This window comes from Ammospiza caudacuta, chromosome 8 (assembly GCF_027887145.1).
Source record: "Ammospiza caudacuta isolate bAmmCau1 chromosome 8, bAmmCau1.pri, whole genome shotgun sequence".
Lineage (NCBI taxonomy): Eukaryota > Metazoa > Chordata > Aves > Passeriformes > Passerellidae > Ammospiza > Ammospiza caudacuta.
In genome coordinates this window covers 14,220,460-14,241,347 of record NC_080600.1, presented here as the reverse complement: position 1 = coordinate 14,241,347, position 20,888 = coordinate 14,220,460, and the positions used below count along the sequence as shown (strand labels likewise).

At 39.7% G+C, this 20,888-nt stretch overlaps 1 protein-coding gene across 1 annotated transcript in view; it reads left to right on the top strand.

The window, feature by feature from the left end:
- The first annotated feature begins 1,510 nt into the window (after positions 1–1,510).
- The window catches only part of STAT4 (signal transducer and activator of transcription 4), a 37,930-nt gene continuing 18,552 nt past the window's right edge, over positions 1,511–20,888 (top strand). Inside the window, exons 1-6 of the mRNA XM_058809417.1 lie at positions 1,511–1,638; positions 3,109–3,253; positions 15,737–15,835; positions 16,638–16,730; positions 18,592–18,670; positions 20,216–20,301. Of these exons, the coding sequence (XP_058665400.1) occupies positions 1,511–1,638; positions 3,109–3,253; positions 15,737–15,835; positions 16,638–16,730; positions 18,592–18,670; positions 20,216–20,301 (630 nt within the window). The remainder of the gene's footprint in view (positions 1,639–3,108; positions 3,254–15,736; positions 15,836–16,637; positions 16,731–18,591; positions 18,671–20,215; positions 20,302–20,888) is intronic.

Here is a 20,888-nt window from a genome sequence, read left to right as displayed (position 1 = left end):
AGCCCTAAGGGGGCTGCAGGCCGGACAAAATCTTGCCTTTTTTTCTTTTATTTTTCTAAACTTTAGATAAAAAATATTAAATTTCCTTAGTCACTAGCATTTACAATAAAAACTCCCACTGAAAGTGAACAGACTTTAAAATCTGTTTCGTTTTTTTTCCCGAGTGTGAGTTCAGGAAAAAAAAAAAAGTCAGATTCAGTGATCCTGGAGGTCCCTTCCAAACCTTTACAATTCTCAGATTTTATTCTATAAATTATTATTGCATTCTGATTTGATTCCTTGTATGCATCACCAGAAATAACATTTGGGATTCTTTCTAACTGTAAATACAGCAACACAGTGAAACATTCCTGTGCCTAACTCCTCCTCAGCAATTTTACAAAACAAAGTAAATATTCAGGCAATATTTTTTTCCTGTCAGAATGGAAGTAATAAAGAGGAGGGAAAAGTCACTGGGCACATTTCCACTGACGTTATATACAGTGTTCTTCATAGCACACACAGAATCATCCTGTCAGCCTTTCTTGAGAAACTAAAACCTGTCACTTTTACTTTTGCATGAGTAAGTGCTCAGGACTCCATTAAACCTTCAGATACTACTTTTTTTTTTTTTTTTTTCTGGCTTTAAAAATGCAAAATGAAAGACTACAGCATTAAGATATGATGTCCTTATTTGAAACTGTTGACATTCTGCAACTAAAATTCTGAACTGGAAATAGAAAAGCTGCATATGAAAAGGTCAGCTTTCTACAAAAATATCCATTTTGATGAAATCTTGTCTTTTTCTTCAGGAAAAGTTTCTATCAAAAGTGTTCCAACAGATCCATAGTTTGTTGACTCACTTCAGTCTTTAGCCCTGAATGTATTTTGTGTCTTTTGTTAAGATGAAATGGAAGAACACCTCTGCTGTGGAACCAGGGTGTTGGCAGAGCCCACTAAACTCAGACCCCAGGGCACATCAAGTATAATTCTATGGCAATTTAAGGTAGAGATTTACTAGATTTAGATTGTAAAGCAGTACTCTCCTAACAGAAAATATGGTGCTTTAGGAACACACAGTGACACATAACCATGATGACTTTAGGAAAAATTTGAGTGGTATGAATTCACTAAGAGAGCAAAATCATTGCTTTCCACTACCCTTCAATAACAATAGTTCTACCTAGGTTTGAAGAGTACAATCCTAAACTTCTTCTCTTGATGAGAGATGGTGTGTAAATTTTGTCATGTTATAAGCATCATAAAGTATCTCAAAAATTTACATAAAGGAAGGGAATTGACAGACGTGCCCATTCAAGTGTAAGAACCAAAACTTCTTTAATGGCCTTGCTGACTTTTCTCCCTCTTCCCTTTAACTGACTAAAATTACTCAAGTACCACCTGTTTTGAAAGACAGAATAAAATGTCAAAGTATATAAGAGCAACAATGAAAATAACCAATTTCTGCAGTTTACATTAGTAATTCATGTTCATTTTTCAGTTGCAAACATTAATTCCTTTCTTTTGTAGCATGTCCCAATGGAGTCAAGTTCAACAACTGGAAATAAAGTTTTTGGAGCAGGTGGACCAGTTCTATGATGATAACTTCCCCATGGAAATCCGACACCTGCTAGCACAATGGATAGAAAGCCAGGACTGGTAGGATTTCATCCATTCTGTCTCCTCTTATTTCAATCACCAACAATTCTTTTGTTTGCTGGAAGGCTTTAGGGTGCTCATTTACAAACTGTGCAGGTATCTACACTCCAGTAATACTATTTCACTAGTTAATGGATTTAGCCATTTCAACTTAGGGAATATTGGGAGGTGAAGATTCACATTGGAACCTACTCCTAAACAAAATCCAATAAAAATTGATTTAAAGAAAATACAAGTTAATTTTAAATGGAAATGTTATACACTTACCTCTTGCAGCATAAAATTATTCACTTGTCCAGAATTGCATTTAAAGTTGGATAATTCTGGGGAACAAGCCAGCTGTTTACAGGAACTGTTCTCTAGGAGGTCCATTTATGTCCAAATTTGGATTCAATTCACTTGAGAGTTATCTTAAGAAGATTCAAAACTAAATGCAAAGAAAAAAATTATTAGTCGTACCAGAAAGAGACATATCAATTTTTCAAGCTAACTCCACAGGACTATTGGAGGACTACTGTGCAGGGAGGGGAAAAATCTGCTAAGGAATATAATCTTTCTTTATGGTTTGTAGCTCCATCTTTATGGGGCTGTGGCAACATGGGTAACATTAAAATCTCCTTTTTGCCAGACATGGAGTTAGCGGGCATATCTCAAACAGGCACCTGCTGTTTGTGAGGAAAGGAGAGAGGCTATCCCAAGGACAAGATTGCCATGCTGTCCAAACTTTTTCCTCCTCAGTTTTCTCATTGCCCTGCACATATCAAGCTGTACCACAATCATCACAGCCAGTAAAGCCTGGATGTGTCTGTGTCCCCTACATACCCTTGACCAGTAGCCTCAGAGTCCTCCTGTATCCCCAAATAGTTTGGCTGGGGGAAGGCTCAGCTGGTGCCTGGTGTGAAGAGATGTCTCTTCTGCCTGGCCATCTGGCTGTTGCCTCCTGGAGCAAGTTATTGCTGCTGTTTCCCTCAGTGGAGGTGCTAATTTGGACTTCTTTCTTCTACCAACCTGCCAGATTGCCATGAAATTTGTAAGAATTCTATCTTTTGGACTTCAGGCCTGTTGCCAACTTTGTCTGAAACTGGGCAGCAAACTCAGAAATTATATCTGTGTGACTGAGTGAGAAGGACAGTTTGCATAAGCCCCATTTCCTCTGACAAGTGAGCTGGAATTATTTAAATATTCACTGGACCAGAGGCTAGAAAACCCTAGTTGTCTCCTCTGGCTGACTCTACTGTCTGTGCTAACACCTCACCCTCTCTATATGCATATTTATAGGAATAATAAAAAAACCCACAAAATCATAAAAATCAATATTCACAAGCTCTTACTATAGGCAAGTCACCATATACTTAAAATCTTTTTTTTTGCTGCCTAGATTTCTGAATAGATTATCATTTTCTGTACTGCTAGACTGACACATCATACAGCATTTAAAATGTGCATTGTTGTTGTTCATTGACTCTTTAGGGAGGCTGCAGCCAACAATGAAGCAATGGCAATGATCCTTTTGCAGAATCTGATAATACAGGTGGACGAACAGCTGGACCGGGTTTCGCAGGAGAAGAATCTGCTCTTGATCCACAACCTGAAGAGAGTCAGGAAGCTGCTGCAGGTGGGTCATTGCTTCCAAGGCCAAACTGCCCTGCACACTCTCCCTGCTCTCTGGAGGCAGTGCTTGGGCTCTGTGGAGTGCAGTTTGTTCCAGTGCCCAGCTCAGAGCTGCCCCGATTGCCGCAGACTCCGAGCAGCTCTGGGAAAACTGAGCCTTCCGCAAGATAATTCCAAATAACAACTCCACTGTCTTTCTGTGGAGCAGTAATTCCTGTTTCAATGCATGCAGCTTGGATACAAATGCTGTGACTTCTTAGCTCTGTGCGTATCTGTGTTTCACTGAGCTCTTACAAATACAGTGCTTATAGATGCTCATGTTTATTACAAATGTAATTACCACCTCTCAGACACCTACAGATATTTAACTAAGGAATAAAATAGATGCTTGGGGCTTAAGGCAGCACCATGAAAAAGGAACCTCTGTAAATCATTAGCATGCTTGCTGCTTTTCTGGGATTATTTGTTATGAATTACGTACAGGATTTACCGTTAGGCTTCTGCAAAATGATATTTATTTTGATTGGCTGAATGTTTCTGTAATAATTGTGTATCTAAGGCAAGGATTCTCAGAGTTCCACTTCATTAGTCACCTACTTCCTGACACCTATCTGTCTTCTGCACAAAGCAGATATGCCATGGAGTTCAGTGAAAATGTGGGGGATTTTCTCTTCTTTGATGGTGTTTTCCATAAGTACTTATACAATAATTACATTGCTTGCCAAACATTTTCTTTATTTGAGACATATGTACATACATACACACTGGCCTGGAAAATCTTAGCATGATTTCATCAATTACTTGGTTCTCTCCATAGCTGTGTCTTTCTACTCATTATCCCTAGTGGTGTCTCTTAAAAATATGACACTATTTCCATTGCTGCCACTTTTTCATCTATGCTATGCAAGTAGCCTCCTGTAATTTAAAAATAAAGTTCCTGTTTGTTTCTTTTCTGGTTTTTGGAGTGGCACTTTTCATAACTTCAGTACTCTTCAAACACCAGATTTAGATTTACTCAACTGCAGAAATCCTGTTGTTTTTGCAATGATCTTGGCACATTTTACCACAAAGCTGTATCACCTTATAAAGGATTCTTCTACAGGAGCAGATCCATGGAAAGAGCATTTGAGGCCAAGCAGTTACACTACTGTATTCCTGCCTTAAAAGACAATGCATTTATGGTTGTACCATCACAATGTGCACAGGCAGAAGGACTAGAACATATTTACATACAAGCTATACAAAATTAAAGCCTCTCGTTGTTGTTCCTTCTACTCTCTGCCCCATTTGTTTTATTCTAATTTTTTTACCAAATCTTGAAGCATCACCTCTGTGTGCTCTGCCAAATTGGGCACACCAAGCCAAGCAATCAGGCCTTGGGTGAACTCATTTGAGTTCATGTAATAATCAGTATGAAAATGGCCTGAATAAAAACTCTTTCTTTCAAGTCCTGTCATGTTTGGAAATTGTATAATTATGTGCTTCAGCAAGAGCACAAAGCAAAGGAGGGTCATTCCAGAAAGGCCAGAGGAGGGGAGTTTCAGGTGATTTGTAATTAAATGGTTTCTCAGGTGCTAGGGTCTGAGTCGCAATTCCAGAACAAGCCAAAATGCTCCGGCCTCCCCATTACAGCTGAACAGTGTTACGAAGTCCTTGAGAGCACATGTGTGATACTGCAATTATTTATACTGCTTATAAAACAGGATCAGAATCTTGAATATTGCAGTAGAATGTTTCTAGGTGAGGAAAAAAAAACAAAACAGCAGCTCTCCCCATCACTAATTAATGTTGACCTTTCCTCATTGTGTTAAGACAACACATAACCTGAATTTAGACAAAAAAAGCTGTCCATTCACTTCCAAAATACACATGTAAACATGGATGGCACTTTCACTGTTGGAGCTTTTCCTGGTCTTGAACACTATCACCCACAGCCTATATTCTGATCTCCAAAATAATTAGAATAGCCTGAAGTAGGACCAGGCTCTTGCAAAGCTTGATAACAACCTATTATTGGATAAGAAAAATAATTTATACTGTCTTAAGAAATCTGTGACAGCAGAATTTTTGACTTTTGTGTAAACCACTGTGTTACTAGTGAGAAGGTATAGGACATGGAGGATAAATGCATTTTCAGGCAAGGTATGGGCTGCATGTTCTGTAGAGCTGCACAGCTCCTGCTGCAGCTGTTAAAGTTATTTCTTCACTGATTAGGTAAGCACATCAGTAAAGAAATGCTACAGTAGCTGAAATCAGCTGACAGCCCATCCTTGTTATCAACTGTCAAGTGTTATTAATGGACTGAATATGACACATAGCATGGACAGTATGTTCTGTAATGTCCTTAACTCTGAGTATACAAATTATCTAATTATGGGTCTAATCTTTTGTTAACGCATGGCTGGTTGCATTTTATTGCTGAATATGTGAGAAGATTGGAAACGGGCATTTGGCTTCCCAGCCACAGCTGGAAGCCCTTGCAGACACCTAACTCTTGGAGTTTGAGCTAGTTTGTGACAGCTTTGTGAGACAGCACCAGAAAAATGTGACTGATGTACAGAGCAGGATGCCACGGTCCTTTTTGTCCCAACACACCACCTAGGGAACAGGAGGCTGGAATGCTATGCTGTGAAACTAATGAGGTTTTTCAGTGACTGATGAAGGAAAGACTGGGTTCCTAAATAGGGGAGGAAGTTGCTTTTGTAAACATTTTTTCCTATCTGGTGACTCTGTGAACAGAGTTGGTTTGACTTTCTCTGAAGGTTAGTTACCATAAGTCCACCTTTATCTCTGGTTAGCTCTCTAGTGCAAGCACTTCTTTGAAATTTCACAGCTCCCTCCTCTTCCTTCCCCTCTGAACCACACACAGATGCACAGACCCTTGTGCATGGTGCACACACACAAAGCTGTCCAACCACAATACAAGATCCGAGTGCAATGTTTGTTCATTGCTTTGAGCCAAATTGTGTTACCCTACTGAGTAACACTTGACAAAATAGATAGTGCTGGAAACCAGCACTTATCACTATGTACACAGCATAGTGTGTTGAGCTGTGGGAAAGGCTATGACAATAGCAATAATGAAGAAAAATTCAATTAGAGAACACACAAAAGCTATTCAAAAGCTACCTGCAGTTCTTGACAAAACACAAAAGGAGAGGCTAACATTTAATCAGAAATACAACTGGATGGTTAGTGAAAGGAAGCAATGCACACCTCATAAGTGGCCTCTGCAGCTGTTTTCTAGACAGACAAGGACTCCTTAGGATCAAGATTCCCCATGCTGTTCCTGAGTCTGGAGAGTGTTATTGCTAGGAGTCTCCAGCACCACAACCAAGCACACCTCACCTAAAAGATTTCCTTGAGATTTTTGTTATCAAATTGAGAAAATCTTCTATTCTGTTTACTGAAACATCATTCATAAATATGTTAGTTGTTCTGTGAAAATAAGAATGGAAATAGTGAAAGAAGGGAGAATCCGCCTGCCTCAGTTGCAATACAAAGTTTTGGGCAACCTTGGGGGTTCTGAAGGGCAAAGAGCAGAAGTCCAAGCAGGAAGATGAGTCTGCCTGGCACCCCTGCTTTTAGATCACAGGGACCATCCCTATTCTCTCAACATTAGAGAAATAACTATGGAGTGTGGCATTGCTGCTTAGACTGCTTACATTTCCAAAATTATCTGCAGGCAAAAAGAAACACTGAATAGTGTTTCAGGAAATATGTAATTTGAAAAAGTTATAAGCACTCAAAAATAGTGTTAAGAAACTTAGCTAAGCAGCTGTGGTCACTGCTAGCTCTCTGTAATTCGCTTCTCTATTTCTTACTTTCATTGAAACATCTCTTCTTCTTGACATTAATCTAGTATAAATGCACATACTGTATTAAAATCAGGGTCAGCATTTTAGGTTAAAATCCTTCATATTTGCTTCCTACATTATTATTACTTCTCAAGTCAGTAAATTGGATTCGTTTTTATAGCAGAGCAGCCTTTTGTTGCTGTGCTCTTCAGTGGGAGACAGAACAGCACAGTCTCTTTCTAAGGTTAAATTCTCTGTCCATCTTCCTAGAGAGCTCCTGCATCCCCCAGCAGCAGTCTTGGAAAGGGAAGAGGGAGAAAATGTTCAGAGGCAGTGGGGGAAAGAGCAGGGAAACCACGCTTACAGTTCTTTCTCCTTAAAATCTAAACGGAGAAAAGCAAAGCAGATTAGTCACAAGGAGGTGGTTTGTGCTGTTGTTATGACAACAAAATGTAAAGGGCAGATGTTAAGCTTGGAAGAGCTGCCTGGCACTTCTAGGAACCAAATTGCAGATGTAGGAGTCTGCATGACCTTGGCCTGTGGACGCTTACATCCCCGTGTTCAGAAGGAATGTTTGTGACAGCGTTCACCTGTCCCTGCTGTAAGCCCCCAGTGGATTCAGTGCTCAGAGACTCTCATGAAAGATAGGCACTGTCCACATTCCTGGCTCACTTGCCAAAATCTGGGCTGGGAGAGAGCAGGCAGGCTGCAGAGCAGCCAGGGAGCCCAGGGCAGCCTGGGAATCAGAGATGTGCCCCCATGTCCCACCGCTCCATTTAGGAATGGTGCTGATGGCAACTGCCTGTTCAGCTCTGGGATGACCTTCCCCACACACACTCCAAGCTGGAAAGCTGGACCACTCCTCATAGACAAGGATTAGCTCCATGAAATGCAGCCTGGCCCAAGTGTGGGTTCAGGTGAGCTCTCAGGAGGAGCCTCTGTCTGTGCTGTGCCCTGTGACAGGTGCAGGACAACGCCATCAGGACAAAAGCAGAAATTCCCAGAATCATCCTACTCATAACTGAAGCCCTTATTTATGCTCTAGTCTCAAGATAACTTCTGAAAGCAATCCCTTCTCATTAATGGCAACATGCATCTGTGTCACTTCTCTATTTATGGTATTCAGGGTGAAATCTGATTACATAAATTTTCCTTTATAGAAGTGAAATAACAGATTTCAGGAGTAAGAAGGGCTGCTCTGCTCATTTACCATTGAAGCCTGAGTTAATGAGTATAGTGTGTGCTCTGGGGAACAATTTGCTGTAAATTATGTATATTCATGAAATTCATTTAATTCTCACAGCAGATTCTCCAGTATTGGTGAACTTTACCACCTCCCCAGCCCTGCTAGAGCCTGAGATGGGGAGAGGGAGGGTAATGGGATTATGCCTGGATGAGCAGGTCTGTGGGCACACACACCATTAACACCTTAGGGTCTGTTTACAAAGGGAGAGGTCAGGCAGAAGCACCAGAGCTGCTGATTCGCACCCACCAGTTATATAAAATCAAGCTTTTGGAAGTTACAGTAAGTAGCTGGGAAATAGTTCTTTAGTTACATTACTTTATCCTACACGGCTCTGGCTGTTTTTATGGAAAGGTCTGGAATAGCTTCTGAAAGTATCTTCTGTCATCTGAAACAATATATATTAAGGCACTTTTCTCCTACAAATCCATCTTTACATGATGCTGCTTAAAACAGTAACCCAGCAGTGCGTTCCTGACTCTGTGTCATGTTCCTGGTTATACTGCCCAGTTTGTTTCCATCTGTAATGGGCACCGAACAACCCTGTGCTTCTCCAGATAGAACTAAGTGAACAAATAAAGGTTCTCTTGTTCAAGTGACAGTTTACAAAAGCCTCTGTACCAGAAAGGAACATGCATAAGGAATTCAAGGAACAATCCTAAGAGTATTCATTTCAGTACATCAAAGAAAGTGGACAAAACAGCATTAGATCCAAAACAAGACATTCCAGCTGGTGCTCGACAAACAATTCTAATAAGCCCTGTGCTGAGAAACAGTTGCAAAGAGTGGAAACAGCCATTGATGTTTTAGTTGCAGTTTCCTGTTAAAGCTTACAAACGAGTGAGAATGGAACAAAATAGAGAAAGTTCCTAATAAACCACGGAAGATCCATTTCAAAATGTTATTTACACGTATTTAGCACTTGTGTAGCCTGCCAGATCAACAACTCAACACGGTAAGGTCGGATGTGTTTTGAACCAGCATGTCCTGCTGCCTAACACAATTCAGATTGTATTAGACTGCTCCCAGTGAGTTTTTCAGTACAACCATTAAAGCTGTTTTTCAGAAAATTTTGGCGTGCAGATGGGAAACCCCGCACAGAAGTCTGTTTGCTGAAGCAGCTAGGTGTCTGCTCCTAGCAACTGCAGCCTGGTGACTGCAGCTAACAAAGGTTGTTAAAAATTACTGGTACAAGGCTGAAAAAAGTTACTTGTTACAAGTAAAATACTTTGGGGTTTCTAGTTATTATTTAAAGAACACAAAAAAAAGTTTATTAAACTTTCAGTTTGTTTCTGTAGAATGAAAAAGAGTTAACTTGCAGGCAGAAGTAAAAATACAAGCAAGCTAAATAACCTCTTGTGGGCTTTGTTCATTCTGAAGAATTAAGAGCCCAGTTGCAGTTGAACATCTGCCTGAGAGATTAGTTAATAATACTCAGGTCTTTGTGCCCAGAGGAGGAGGGGCATGTGGAGATCAGTCCTCTCTGTCCTCTGACGTTTTACCCTATTTCATCAGGAACATGGTATTTTTGCCCACTTCGAGATAAATCTCATTTTAAAAAAAAAGTTATTTATTCTCAAGTAAATATCAAATAAGAACTACCCAACATTATTCACCCCTCCCTGTCTATACAGTTCAATTGTATGATGATGATTTCTACAGAAATGTATTTCCTGTAGCTTTATCTCTCCCTACCTGCACAGAAATCTGCTGTTTCTGTAGGTTATTCCTTGAGTGGTTTTAGAGTCTGCTGGGAAGGACCCAGCAGTGGAATTTGAGGAGTAGAGAAAAAACCTCTGCCTTCACAGCTCATTCACTGTGCTTTTACAGCTTTGCCTATTGCAATTTAGTTGCACATGTCCCCAGAAACAATTATGATCATCTGGAAGTTATGCATCATACACTATGAGAAAACTACAAGACTACAAAGCTGTGTATTAGGACTTCCCACACATCATAGGAGTTTTCTAAAACAATGAGGTTGCCTTTAAGTTCTCTCACCTATTTTGAGAGGGGGAAGGAGAAATCTAAAAATAAAAGTACAACAAGAGCAGTCTAAACAGAGAGTGTCACAGGCACTTCCTCTTAAAGACCTAGATAAAACAGAGGCATCTTTCTAGTAGAAGATTTTTTAGTAAGAATACTGCCTGTTTAAGTACAAGCTTTCAAAAAACTCCCAAGCACTTAGTATTTATCAGGCTAACACAAGGACCAACTCTTTCTTTGTATTCAGCTGTTGTCTTCATTAGACTTTCTGCCTGGATGCATAAGCAAAGATAGAAAACAAATCAAGGTGAAGTGTTATTTGTCATATTTGAAGGTGAAAACGGGAAATATGTATGTACAGCTATGCCTTCCCACCCACACATCCGAGATACACAGCTACACCAAATCTCTCTTTCTTTTAAAAAATGAAATGATAGACAAAAGGGGTTTTTCTCCCTGTTTTTGATTTTATGAAAGATGAGATATTTGCTTTTCCAGAAAGATGCTGAGTACCAGACTTTGTAAAAGAATCATATCACAAGTAAGCAATAGGGAAGGAAATGTAATTTTACTTGACTTTGTTTTGCTGTTTCCTATCTCTCCTCCCTTCCATTAGCTTCTTTAAATATTCATTCACTATGAACAAACACTTCAATGGTCATACTAAATAACGCTGCCACACCTCCAAGTAAAGCTCCTATTGTATACAATTAAAAGGCTCAAGAAGGGCTTTTTCTAGCAGAAATGAGAAGAAATACAGCTGATGGTTTTGAGAGTTAAAAAAAAAAAAAAAGAAAGAAAGAAAAATAAAAGAAAAAGGAGAAAAGGAGCTAAAACCTGACCAAATTCTGAGACAATTTTCAGAATTGGAAAGCACCAAAACCTACTCAAGTCCTTTTATAGGTCACCTTGAAAACACAGAGATAATCAGGCAAACCCCTGACTGACTTCCTAAAAGTTTCATAGCACATCCTTCTACATCACAAGTCGAGACCAACAGCTAATCCCCTGCTTTACCCACTGAAAACAGAGCCAGCTGCTCACATAGTGCACATCCAGTATTCACTGATAGGTGTGTACAGAGCCCTTTGACACATGGAAAGCAGTCAGTGTTAGTGTGGCTGGGAATGATCCACTTTGTGATGGAGCCACCCACAGGAAAATCAGCTAAAATGTTGAAGTTTAAAAAATGGGAAGAAAAGAAGAGTAAGAGAAGACTCTGGTCTGGATTTCTTCATTTCTGTCAGAGTAAGCAGATACTAAAACAGATAGTCATTTGGTGTTCTTTTTGAAAGCACGTGTAATTTAAAATGTCATAATACGTATTTTAAAGTTTCTCCATGACCTTGCAGCTTACAGAACCTAACCTTGCATTTCCCCAGCCACTGTTTCATGCACCTTTAACATACTCCAAAGAGTTCAAGCTGTTTTAAAATTTAGCTAAAGGGCATAAACTCTGCATGCTATAACGTACAGACTGTTTTTGCAGAAATGGCTTTGTTTTTCTCCATGATCTAGTAAGGTACTGTCACAACAGATGTCCCTGGAGTGGAAAGAGTGCATGCCGGGTGGCAGTAGGAAGGTTTTCTCCAAGGAAATGTCATCAGCATTCTCAGAAAATTGTCACCTGCTCAGAATGAAAGTTCAAGTTCCCCCTGTTTGCTTAAATTTAGCATCATGCTGTTAGTTCTTGAGAAGAATCCAGTCCAAATAAGATAATTTGTTGTTTGTTGTAACTCATGGCATGGAAAGACCTCATTGGAACAGAAGAGAGGAGAAAGAAAACTTCTAAGAACAACACAATTACAGTAGTATTAGCAGATATTTTGATTTGAAAGAAGAAAAGTGAATCGTCAATTTCTCTATGTTGGTATTTGTCAAAAGACAAATATAATTTTTTTCCTTACATGTTTAAACTTATTAATAGGAGTTTGCATATCTAAAGAATCCACATTCTTCTTCCTCTTCTGGCTGCTAGTGTTCATCTCACTCTAAGTTAGGATTCCCCCATCTCACAAGCCATTTTTGGTTAAAGTTCCTTAATTTTCCAACTTAAACTACTCTTTGCTGCTAAGAGATGGTTTTCAATAGTCATTCAGAAATCAAGGTCATGTTGGGCAATTTCTGCCCTCAACTGAAGGCAAAATGGAAGTGCAGAGCAACAAGAGCTGGCAGTAGGTGAATAATAAGGGAATACCAAGCTGTGCATTCCAAAGTGTAATTACACCTGAGAAGTACAAAACACAGGCAGAAGTTTTTTAGTATTATTATTTTTCCAGAGTCAAAAACATGGCTGTTGTGGCTTTTAGCAGCATTCGTTATTCAATAAGTTGCAATTATTGAGATATTTAGTGTTACAATTCACTTATCCATTTATTACTGATGAGTTGCAATCCATCTGTTCCCTTACTGCAAAAGGGGCTGCTCCAGGAGCACAGGTGGCAGCTCTCTATTGACCTTCTTGGCATCTACTCAAGCTGAATCAAGTTGAAGAAGCACCAGCCTGGCATAAGTATGGGAATCACTATGGACCCAGCTTGTTTCTAGAGATTTATGAGTTAGACAAGAAAGAAAGGGAGGAAAAAAAAGTGAATTTCCACTGCACCTTTTGATTCAGATGCTTTTCTCTTAATGAAACAAAGAAAGGGAGAGGAAGGAAGAGCTTTTGAAAGTTTTGCATATGAATCGTGTCTAGAAACGCTAGGGAAGTCCCTAATAACTGGTATCCTTTGTGGGGAATTTTAACACATCCCACTGTCACAATTTTTTTAAGAGCCTCTTCTACATAAATGCATTTTTCCAGCTCCAAGAGAGGATATTTACTTCTTGACTTGGTTAAATAGTTTTTCTGGACCCCTTTAAACCCTTGCAGTGCTGGAATTCTGTTGGGCAGTGGTAAGCCAGGACTAAGGAAAGCCTCAAAGGTAAGCTAGAGAACCTTAGGCTTTGTAGCTTCAGGTACCAGTGTATGGCATGAACACTTACTGGTCATCTAGGGGAAGGTGAAACCCTGTTTTACTACCAAAAATAAGTAACAGCCACAAGCAGAAGTTAACAGAGGAATTAATATGCCAATCAGTGGTCTTACAGCAGTGGCAGATTTCTCCCCACAGCTTTCATCCCAAACCTTATTAGTAACAGGACTTTTTCCCCTCTAATCAAGGTACAGATGGATGAGACAGGCTTAGCCACAACAGCTGGAACAAGGCAGGACTGTTTCCCCCTCTCCCAACTTCACCTGTGCTCATCCCTAATAATAAACTGATCTTTTGCTGAGCAGTTTCAGTCCACCAAGGAGCAGAAAACCCAGTCAGTAAAAAAAGCATGAGTCATTTCCATGCCAGTTAGCAGCCTGGATTGGCTCCCTAAGGAGTCAGGCACTGAGCTGGAGCACAGCCAGAAGCACAACCACTCTCTGCTGCAGTTAATTTGCCCTGGCTGTGGCTGTTGCACCTCAGTTCCACATGACACCTCACTCAGTCCTTTGCAGGAAGATCACAGCCATTTCCCACATGGCTCTATTTCCTTCCCAAAGCTACATCCTGACCCTACAGAGAGAGAGATTGGGAATATGCCCAGTGAAGGGGACTGTGAATACATTACTGGACCTGAAGTGCAGTGGTGTTGAAGGAAGCGTGCAGCGACATTGTAGTTACTGGCCTCACAGCCATGGAGCTGCCAGGGAGAAATGTGTAGTGACAGATCTTTGGCACTGTTATTTGACATGGAAATCAGCAGTGTATCCTCAATCGAGTCTTCTCCCACTGCCCAGGAAGGAGCAGGCAGGGAGGGAGTGCTTGGTGTTTGATCTGAGGCATAGTGTGTCCTGGGTAGTATTACTCACCGCTTCTTGTTTACAGAGAAGCTCCTAAAACCAGTCAGGTTCATAACTCCTGCTCCTCAGATACAGATGGCTGCTGGAGCAAAGTACCTTCCTGAACTGCTTTTAAGGACATGAAGGGAGGCACAGCACTGGGGCTACTCTGGGTGTGCACTGGCTGCACTGTGGGGCATGTACTTTTCCTGTCCTGAAAAGATTTCAGAAACCATAGAAACAAAGTTTTGTTTCATTGCTAACAATGACAGGGCAGTCAAAGCTTTCTTGGAAGGGAACTTTTTGGTACCTTGGTTATTTAGTTTTAAGAGCCCTGTATCTTTTGCCTTAGTCCATACCTGGAACCACAGTACACATTGTATTTAATACCAAGCAACTCAAACCAAGTTGCCATGATCAAAACTATTATTTTTAATATGGTATTTCTTTACTTTGCAATTGAAGTCAAAGCATATTTCAGATTACACATTTTATGCATAAGCTCACAGGAAGTGTTTAGTGAAAAGCATTAGAAAGGTATGTTTAATGCCACAGTACTTGCTGCATACAGAAGCAATGTGTTCACATTTCTGTCAGATGCATTCACACCCTTGTGTCTAACATAACAATTGGTGTGAGATATCAAAGGAAGATATGGCATCAATTAAAGAATATAAAGTATCAAAGTATATAAACTTACTGTGCCACATTCAGAGATAGCTAGAATAAAAGAGGTTCTGAGTGGCAGGGAGATATGATGGAAATAAAGACTAATGATAAAGAGGAAAAAATAGAGTAAGTCCAGAAGTGGGAACTGTACAGGAAGAGAAATTAAATGGATTAATTCTGATGAATGGACAAACACTATGAGCAGTGAATGAAGGGTATCTGAATGAATGATACTGAATGAAAGGCATGAAGGATACTGAGAAACAATGAATGAATATATCACCATAAAGGAAGCGGCTTGAGAGTCCTGGATCATTCCAATTTTATAAATACAGCATAAACCAATATTAGTTCAAATTGTGCCCAGTCCTCAGTCACGCGTCAGCAATTCAGCACTTTATTTATGGTGGTATAAAAATATAGATTTTTTTTTCATTCTTTGGCTTGGTTCAAAAATTACTTATTCCTTCATCTCAGGCACATTATTTTTTAAAAGAGAAAAATTGTTCATAGACATTAAATTTTAAAGTCTTGTGCTTTATGCTGAGGAAGCTTTCCTGCTTGCATCATTATCATATTGATATGCTTACAAACTTTATTTGTTGGCAGAAGTGCTACATGCTAAGCAGCAGCCTCCTATTGAAAATCGAAGGTGTGATAAAATCGTGCCCAGAATAGGCTGACAGGAAAGCCCTTTCAAAACAGCTGTGTTAGCAGGGGAGCAATTTGATCTCCAAATTATATACATCTCAGAATTGTATCTTTATAATCTCTGTGGAACATTGTTCAGAATATTTTATGACGGTGGCACTAACTGATGCTGCCCTGAAAGGCTGAACCAGCACATGAAAAGGGGACTCTTTTCCACCCACACCAATCTGCACCTCATAGACACTCATACATCATGTTGCTTGTGATTTCCAGAGGGACATCCTGAATTGTGGAATTTTTTTGAGTTGTATTTACTTGTGCTTGCAGGGCAAATATCATGGTAATCCCATGCATATAGCAGTGATCATCTCAAACTGCTTAAGAGAAGAAAGAAGAATATTGGCTGCAGCCAGCATGCCTGTACAGGTAATGAATTACATTTCACTAATCTGCTCCATGTTAATCTGCTCACATGCTTTTCAAACCAAATCCTGTCCCCTCATTCCACTGAAGTGATTTGTGTGCACTCGGGGTTGCCAAATGTTGCCCTTTAAACTCACATTTGAACTTCATTAGTGACTCTTCTGCTGGAAACATTGCTATGAGGGACTTCCATGTCACAGCTAATCTTCAAAGACTTTAATCTGTAGGAAAGGTTTTAAAGAGATTATTCTTTGCAAAACAGATGTGTGTATTTTAAATTATGCAATGCATTAATTCATATTAACTATGAAATGCAAAAGACATTCCATCCAATACAGTTGGATGATTTATAGAGTTACTGATGATTTTTATGTTGTTTGGAGAAAAAAAAAGTCAAATTAAATATGAAACTTATTTTGGGGAAATTGTTACATGATGAAAACCCAGAGAGAATTTTTAAGACAAACATGTTCTTGTTAATCACTTATGGATGTAATACATATTCCTATATGAGTCTTGTGCCATGGATATTTTTTTAAAAATCTAATAATCTATATTTCATTTACCTGATATTTAATACCTGCAGTATACCCACACCTTTTAATCTCTTGGATTTCAAAGTTAAAGCTTCATGTTTTTCAAATGTTTAGAACTAAACTTGTCTGTGTGTTTACAGCAGTCTGCAGATGGTTGAACACTGGCTTTGGAATTCCCTCTCTCTGCTGGAACTTGCAGTACAGTTTCTATCACCTATTATTATTATTAATATTACTCACCCACCAATTATCTGTTCAATGTGTTCCAGGGGCCACTGGAAAAGTCTCTACAGAACTCTGTGGTTTCAGAACGTCAAAGAAATGTAGAACACAAAGTGTCAGCAATCAAGAACAGCGCTCAGGTACCTTTTTTGTCCTGTGTGCTGTCTCTGCCTACCTGATTTTCATATAGACACACCTGAGCTATCTTTAGGCTGAGTAGCACAACAACTTTTGCCAACAGACACACCATCCATTTTCCATTATTCCAAGGACATCTGCCCAGACTGACAGCTCAGGACACACCTGGATCCTCGGGTATTAGCAGCTGTCTGGGTTCAGTGTGAGAGCTCCCTATTTTAAAGCTGCCACACTCATCCCCAGGGAAGTTGCAGGCAGACCACTGAGTGCAGTAAAAGCATAGCTACAGTCTCTAAAAAGATGAGAAGTTCAGAAAATGTATTTTTGCAATTTCACCTCCTTTAGCTGGGTCAGCAGTAGCTTAACCTTCCCAAGCTCTGAGTCATGCACCGAGACCTTTGTCGAGCTGAAGGCTACGTGACACAATTGCGTGGTTTGGAGTCATGAGGGGACAAGAACACTGGCAGCTGATGGTAACCACTCTCCAGGAGTTTCTCATGCCATGGCAGGCCACAGCTGGGCTGAGCCAAACCTGTAGCTATGTCCCAGAGACCTTGAAAGCTCAGAGAATGCCCATTCAGTTCAAGGCAGGATAAGGATTCAAAGTACCCACGGCTTTTTTGCTATCCCCATTTTCAGCTTTGTAGCAGTCTCAGGGTAGAAACTATATTTGAAATACTTCTCCATATGTTGTTCAAGAGAAACACTTCTGGTATACTGGAAAGAGATCCTAGCAGCATTCTCTCATCATTCTTTCACAGAGAAGAAGGGTTAGAGAGATCAAACCCTTAGAAGGATAAAGTAGATTCAGAAGAATGTAATACTAGGTCTCATCTTACAACTTTATGTGTAGATAAAGAGTTGCAGAGCAGACAAAGCAGCAGCCTGTCAAGCTGCTCATCCTGCCTGTGTGGGGAAGCACAGCCACCCCTGAAGGACCACTGAAAATGAGAACATTTTCTAGATAGCAGGGCTGGGTTATTTTAGTAGGTAATTAAGTTGAACGCAGAAATTAGCCAGCTCCTCGTGCATGTAATTTCATACTTTACACATATAATTTAAAACTTTAGTATCCAAAAATAAAGAGTAAGCCAAAATGGCTAATTGTGTGTGGGCTCCTTTAGCAAACAAGTTTCTGTATTTTCAGACTCTTAATGTGCACATCTTCGGAAACCAAAAAGGATTGTTTATGAGTTGTTGGCAAAATCAAGGCTTCCTATAAACAGCACAGAAATAGACCTTCAAAGTACAGCAGATAATTTCCTACAGTTTTATTTTCCTTCTTTTGATGGGGTGTTTTGAATTATTATTGATTGTTTACTAGAAAATATCTTTAATATTTTTAATAGCACATATGAAAAGAAAGCTGCAAAATGCCAAAGCAGCAAAAATGTTTCATTTCTGTATCCAAATTTTAAAGACATTCTGTAAATAAATTCTGTGAGCTCTACTCCTGTGTGACTCCACCTTTTTTGGCTTTGCACACCCCTATTAAATTTCCATTTAAGTAAATGTAAAATTATCCCTTTGCCCTGCTTTAAAGTTTCAATGTTATGCATTATGGGCATAACAATTTCAGTTTAGCTCAGGCTAACACAATTGTTCGTACTTTCTTTTATGTCATTGCACTAGTAAACATGAAGGGATAAAGCTGAATCAACCACTGTCAAATGCAGGATAGAGGATGATATTTGACTTTCTAAACAAGTAAAATAAATCTGTAGCTATAAATTTATTATTCAATCGTACTTTATAAAGTTTACAAGACAGTAAACAAGAGTTCCCAGAACTGTTCAGGGGTTTTCAAGTGGTAAGACAGGAAAATACTACATCATGCATTTGTTCATTTCTCTCCTGTCAAAGATGACTGACCAAGATGTGAAATACTTGGAAGACTTGCAGGAGGAATTTGACTTCAGGTACAAAACAATACAGAGCTTAGGTAAGAGTTTTTATACTCATTTTAAGATTCGCTAGGAAATGGCTGGTTCTGCAGCTAGACTACAGCATCAGGGGGTTGTGTGCATTACTTGATTAATATATGTAAACATAAAAATGGATCTTTGGTTTATATAAAGTTTTAGTCCTGGAACAAAATTACTCTTTTGGGGTTAAGAGGGTAAAGGAAGTATAGTTATTTCCTATGGATAAGCTACCTAATGGCATATAAAGTAGTACATTTCTTAATTTAAAGAACCTATTTCTCAATATCCTCACCTTTTACATGGCCCTTTTTTTGGGAGAATGTGGAAGGGACTCCTATTTCCCAGAGTCATGCAGAACTGATTTTTCTTGCCTCTAACTTGGCTTTCTGTTCTTTTTTGACCACAGTGGTGATAACCAGCTGGTAAGCACTCTGAATGCATGTTTCACCAGCCTGTGGTGCCTGAGATCTGCATGTGGAGCAGTCCTTGCATGATCTCTTTCAGAAAAGAAACTGGGGTCTGCTTGTGTCTGCTCAGACATCTTTATATTACCTTCCTTTGAAACTGCAAAGATGCTGGGCTTAAAACATCCAAGTCCTTAAGCACATCGGTCCTAAATGTTGAAGGCTGGATATGACCCAGCAATCAGAAGAGTTGCCATGAGTTTCTAGTCATCAGGTCAATTATAATTACTGACCACACAGATACCTGAAAGCTGGACTGACATAAGACATGCTGACAATAAATGACTTTCAGGGCTTAAATTTCACTGCTCTGCTCCAGCACAGCCAGCTCAGAGTGTGTGGGAGCAATTGCTGTGGCTGAGGTGGTGCTGGTTACTGGTCTGCCTCTACTGAAACATCTACCCTGACTCAATAGGAAGGCATCCATCCAGAGCTTGGCAGGCACACAGTTGGCACCAATTTCTTTTTTGAATGTAGCATTAAAGATGCAAAAGGTTGGTGAAAGTGAGGGTGGGAAAGAGCTGCATGTGAAAGAGCATGGGTGAGCTTGGGGGCTCTTGAAACTAGTGCCTGACCCAGAGAAGGACAAACACTAGACAGAGGGGGAAATGCCCAGTGACCAGTACTCCTGGCTGCTGAAATTCCCCTGGTGATGAGCACTTCATCTCTGTTGCAAATGCCTCTCAGCCAGACATTGTAATTCACATCAAGTCCAAAGGGCTTTAGCCTAACTGCTGACACCATGAGCTGTTTGTGTTTACAGATCAATCATTGATCCAAGCCAGATGTACATAATACACAGGAGTATGCACACGGATGAGAAATTTAGAGAACTCTGGCTATCACCTGTATGTTTTCTGCCTTTTCCTGCCCCACAAACACATCTACAGACAGGATCCATAAAACCTTGTGTTAAACTTTTACTAAAGCTAGTCCTTTCAAATGAAATAGTCTGTTGCATAATCTACTGATGTTCACAGTTTATTTTTTCACTAGTTCTTGCTACAGCCTGGTTGTGGTTTGTTTTCCTCATCTCCCCTTATAAACAGGCACACACACCCACACGTATTTATACTGATTTTTTTTCGTCCCCTGCAGAGCAGAATGACAAAAACAGCGCCCTCATTAAACAGGAAATGTTGGCGTTGCAGGCAATGCTCAATACTTTAGACTACAAGAGAAAGGTTAGTGACAATGTTTTGTCATTTGTGGTTTATCTGCTTTCTCCCCTTATTCTCGCACCAAATACTCAAATGCATATGTGTGCCTTTCTAAATTTTCATCTCAGAAGAGCAGACTCATTTCACTGGAGTTAAAAATTTGTAAAATGTTTGGGCAGGTCGGGGTGATTTGAACTAGAAGTTAAGAAATTGGCAATTAAGTAACAGCTCAGTCAAGGATATGGTTCTGCACAGCTTAAGAGTGAAGCAATTTGAGTCCATGAGGGCAGGGTTATGATTAAATCAAGCAAACAAAAACACAATGCATTTTATATGATGCAAAACAACAGCAGAATTTTCTGAACTTGACAGAGCTTGCAAGTCTCAAAATCTTGGAGATATTATGCCCACAAATAATGCCACACTCTTCCCTCCTACCCTCCCAAAAAAAAAAAAATTACTGAAGAAGAATTCATAGGGATTCAGAATTAATATACAGTGGATGACGAATCCTGTCACTGAAGCAATAGGAACTAAACACGGTTCCTTTCAGAATAATTGAAAAAAAACATGGTAAGTGCTTCATGCTGGCTGGTGAATTCTGCAGCTGT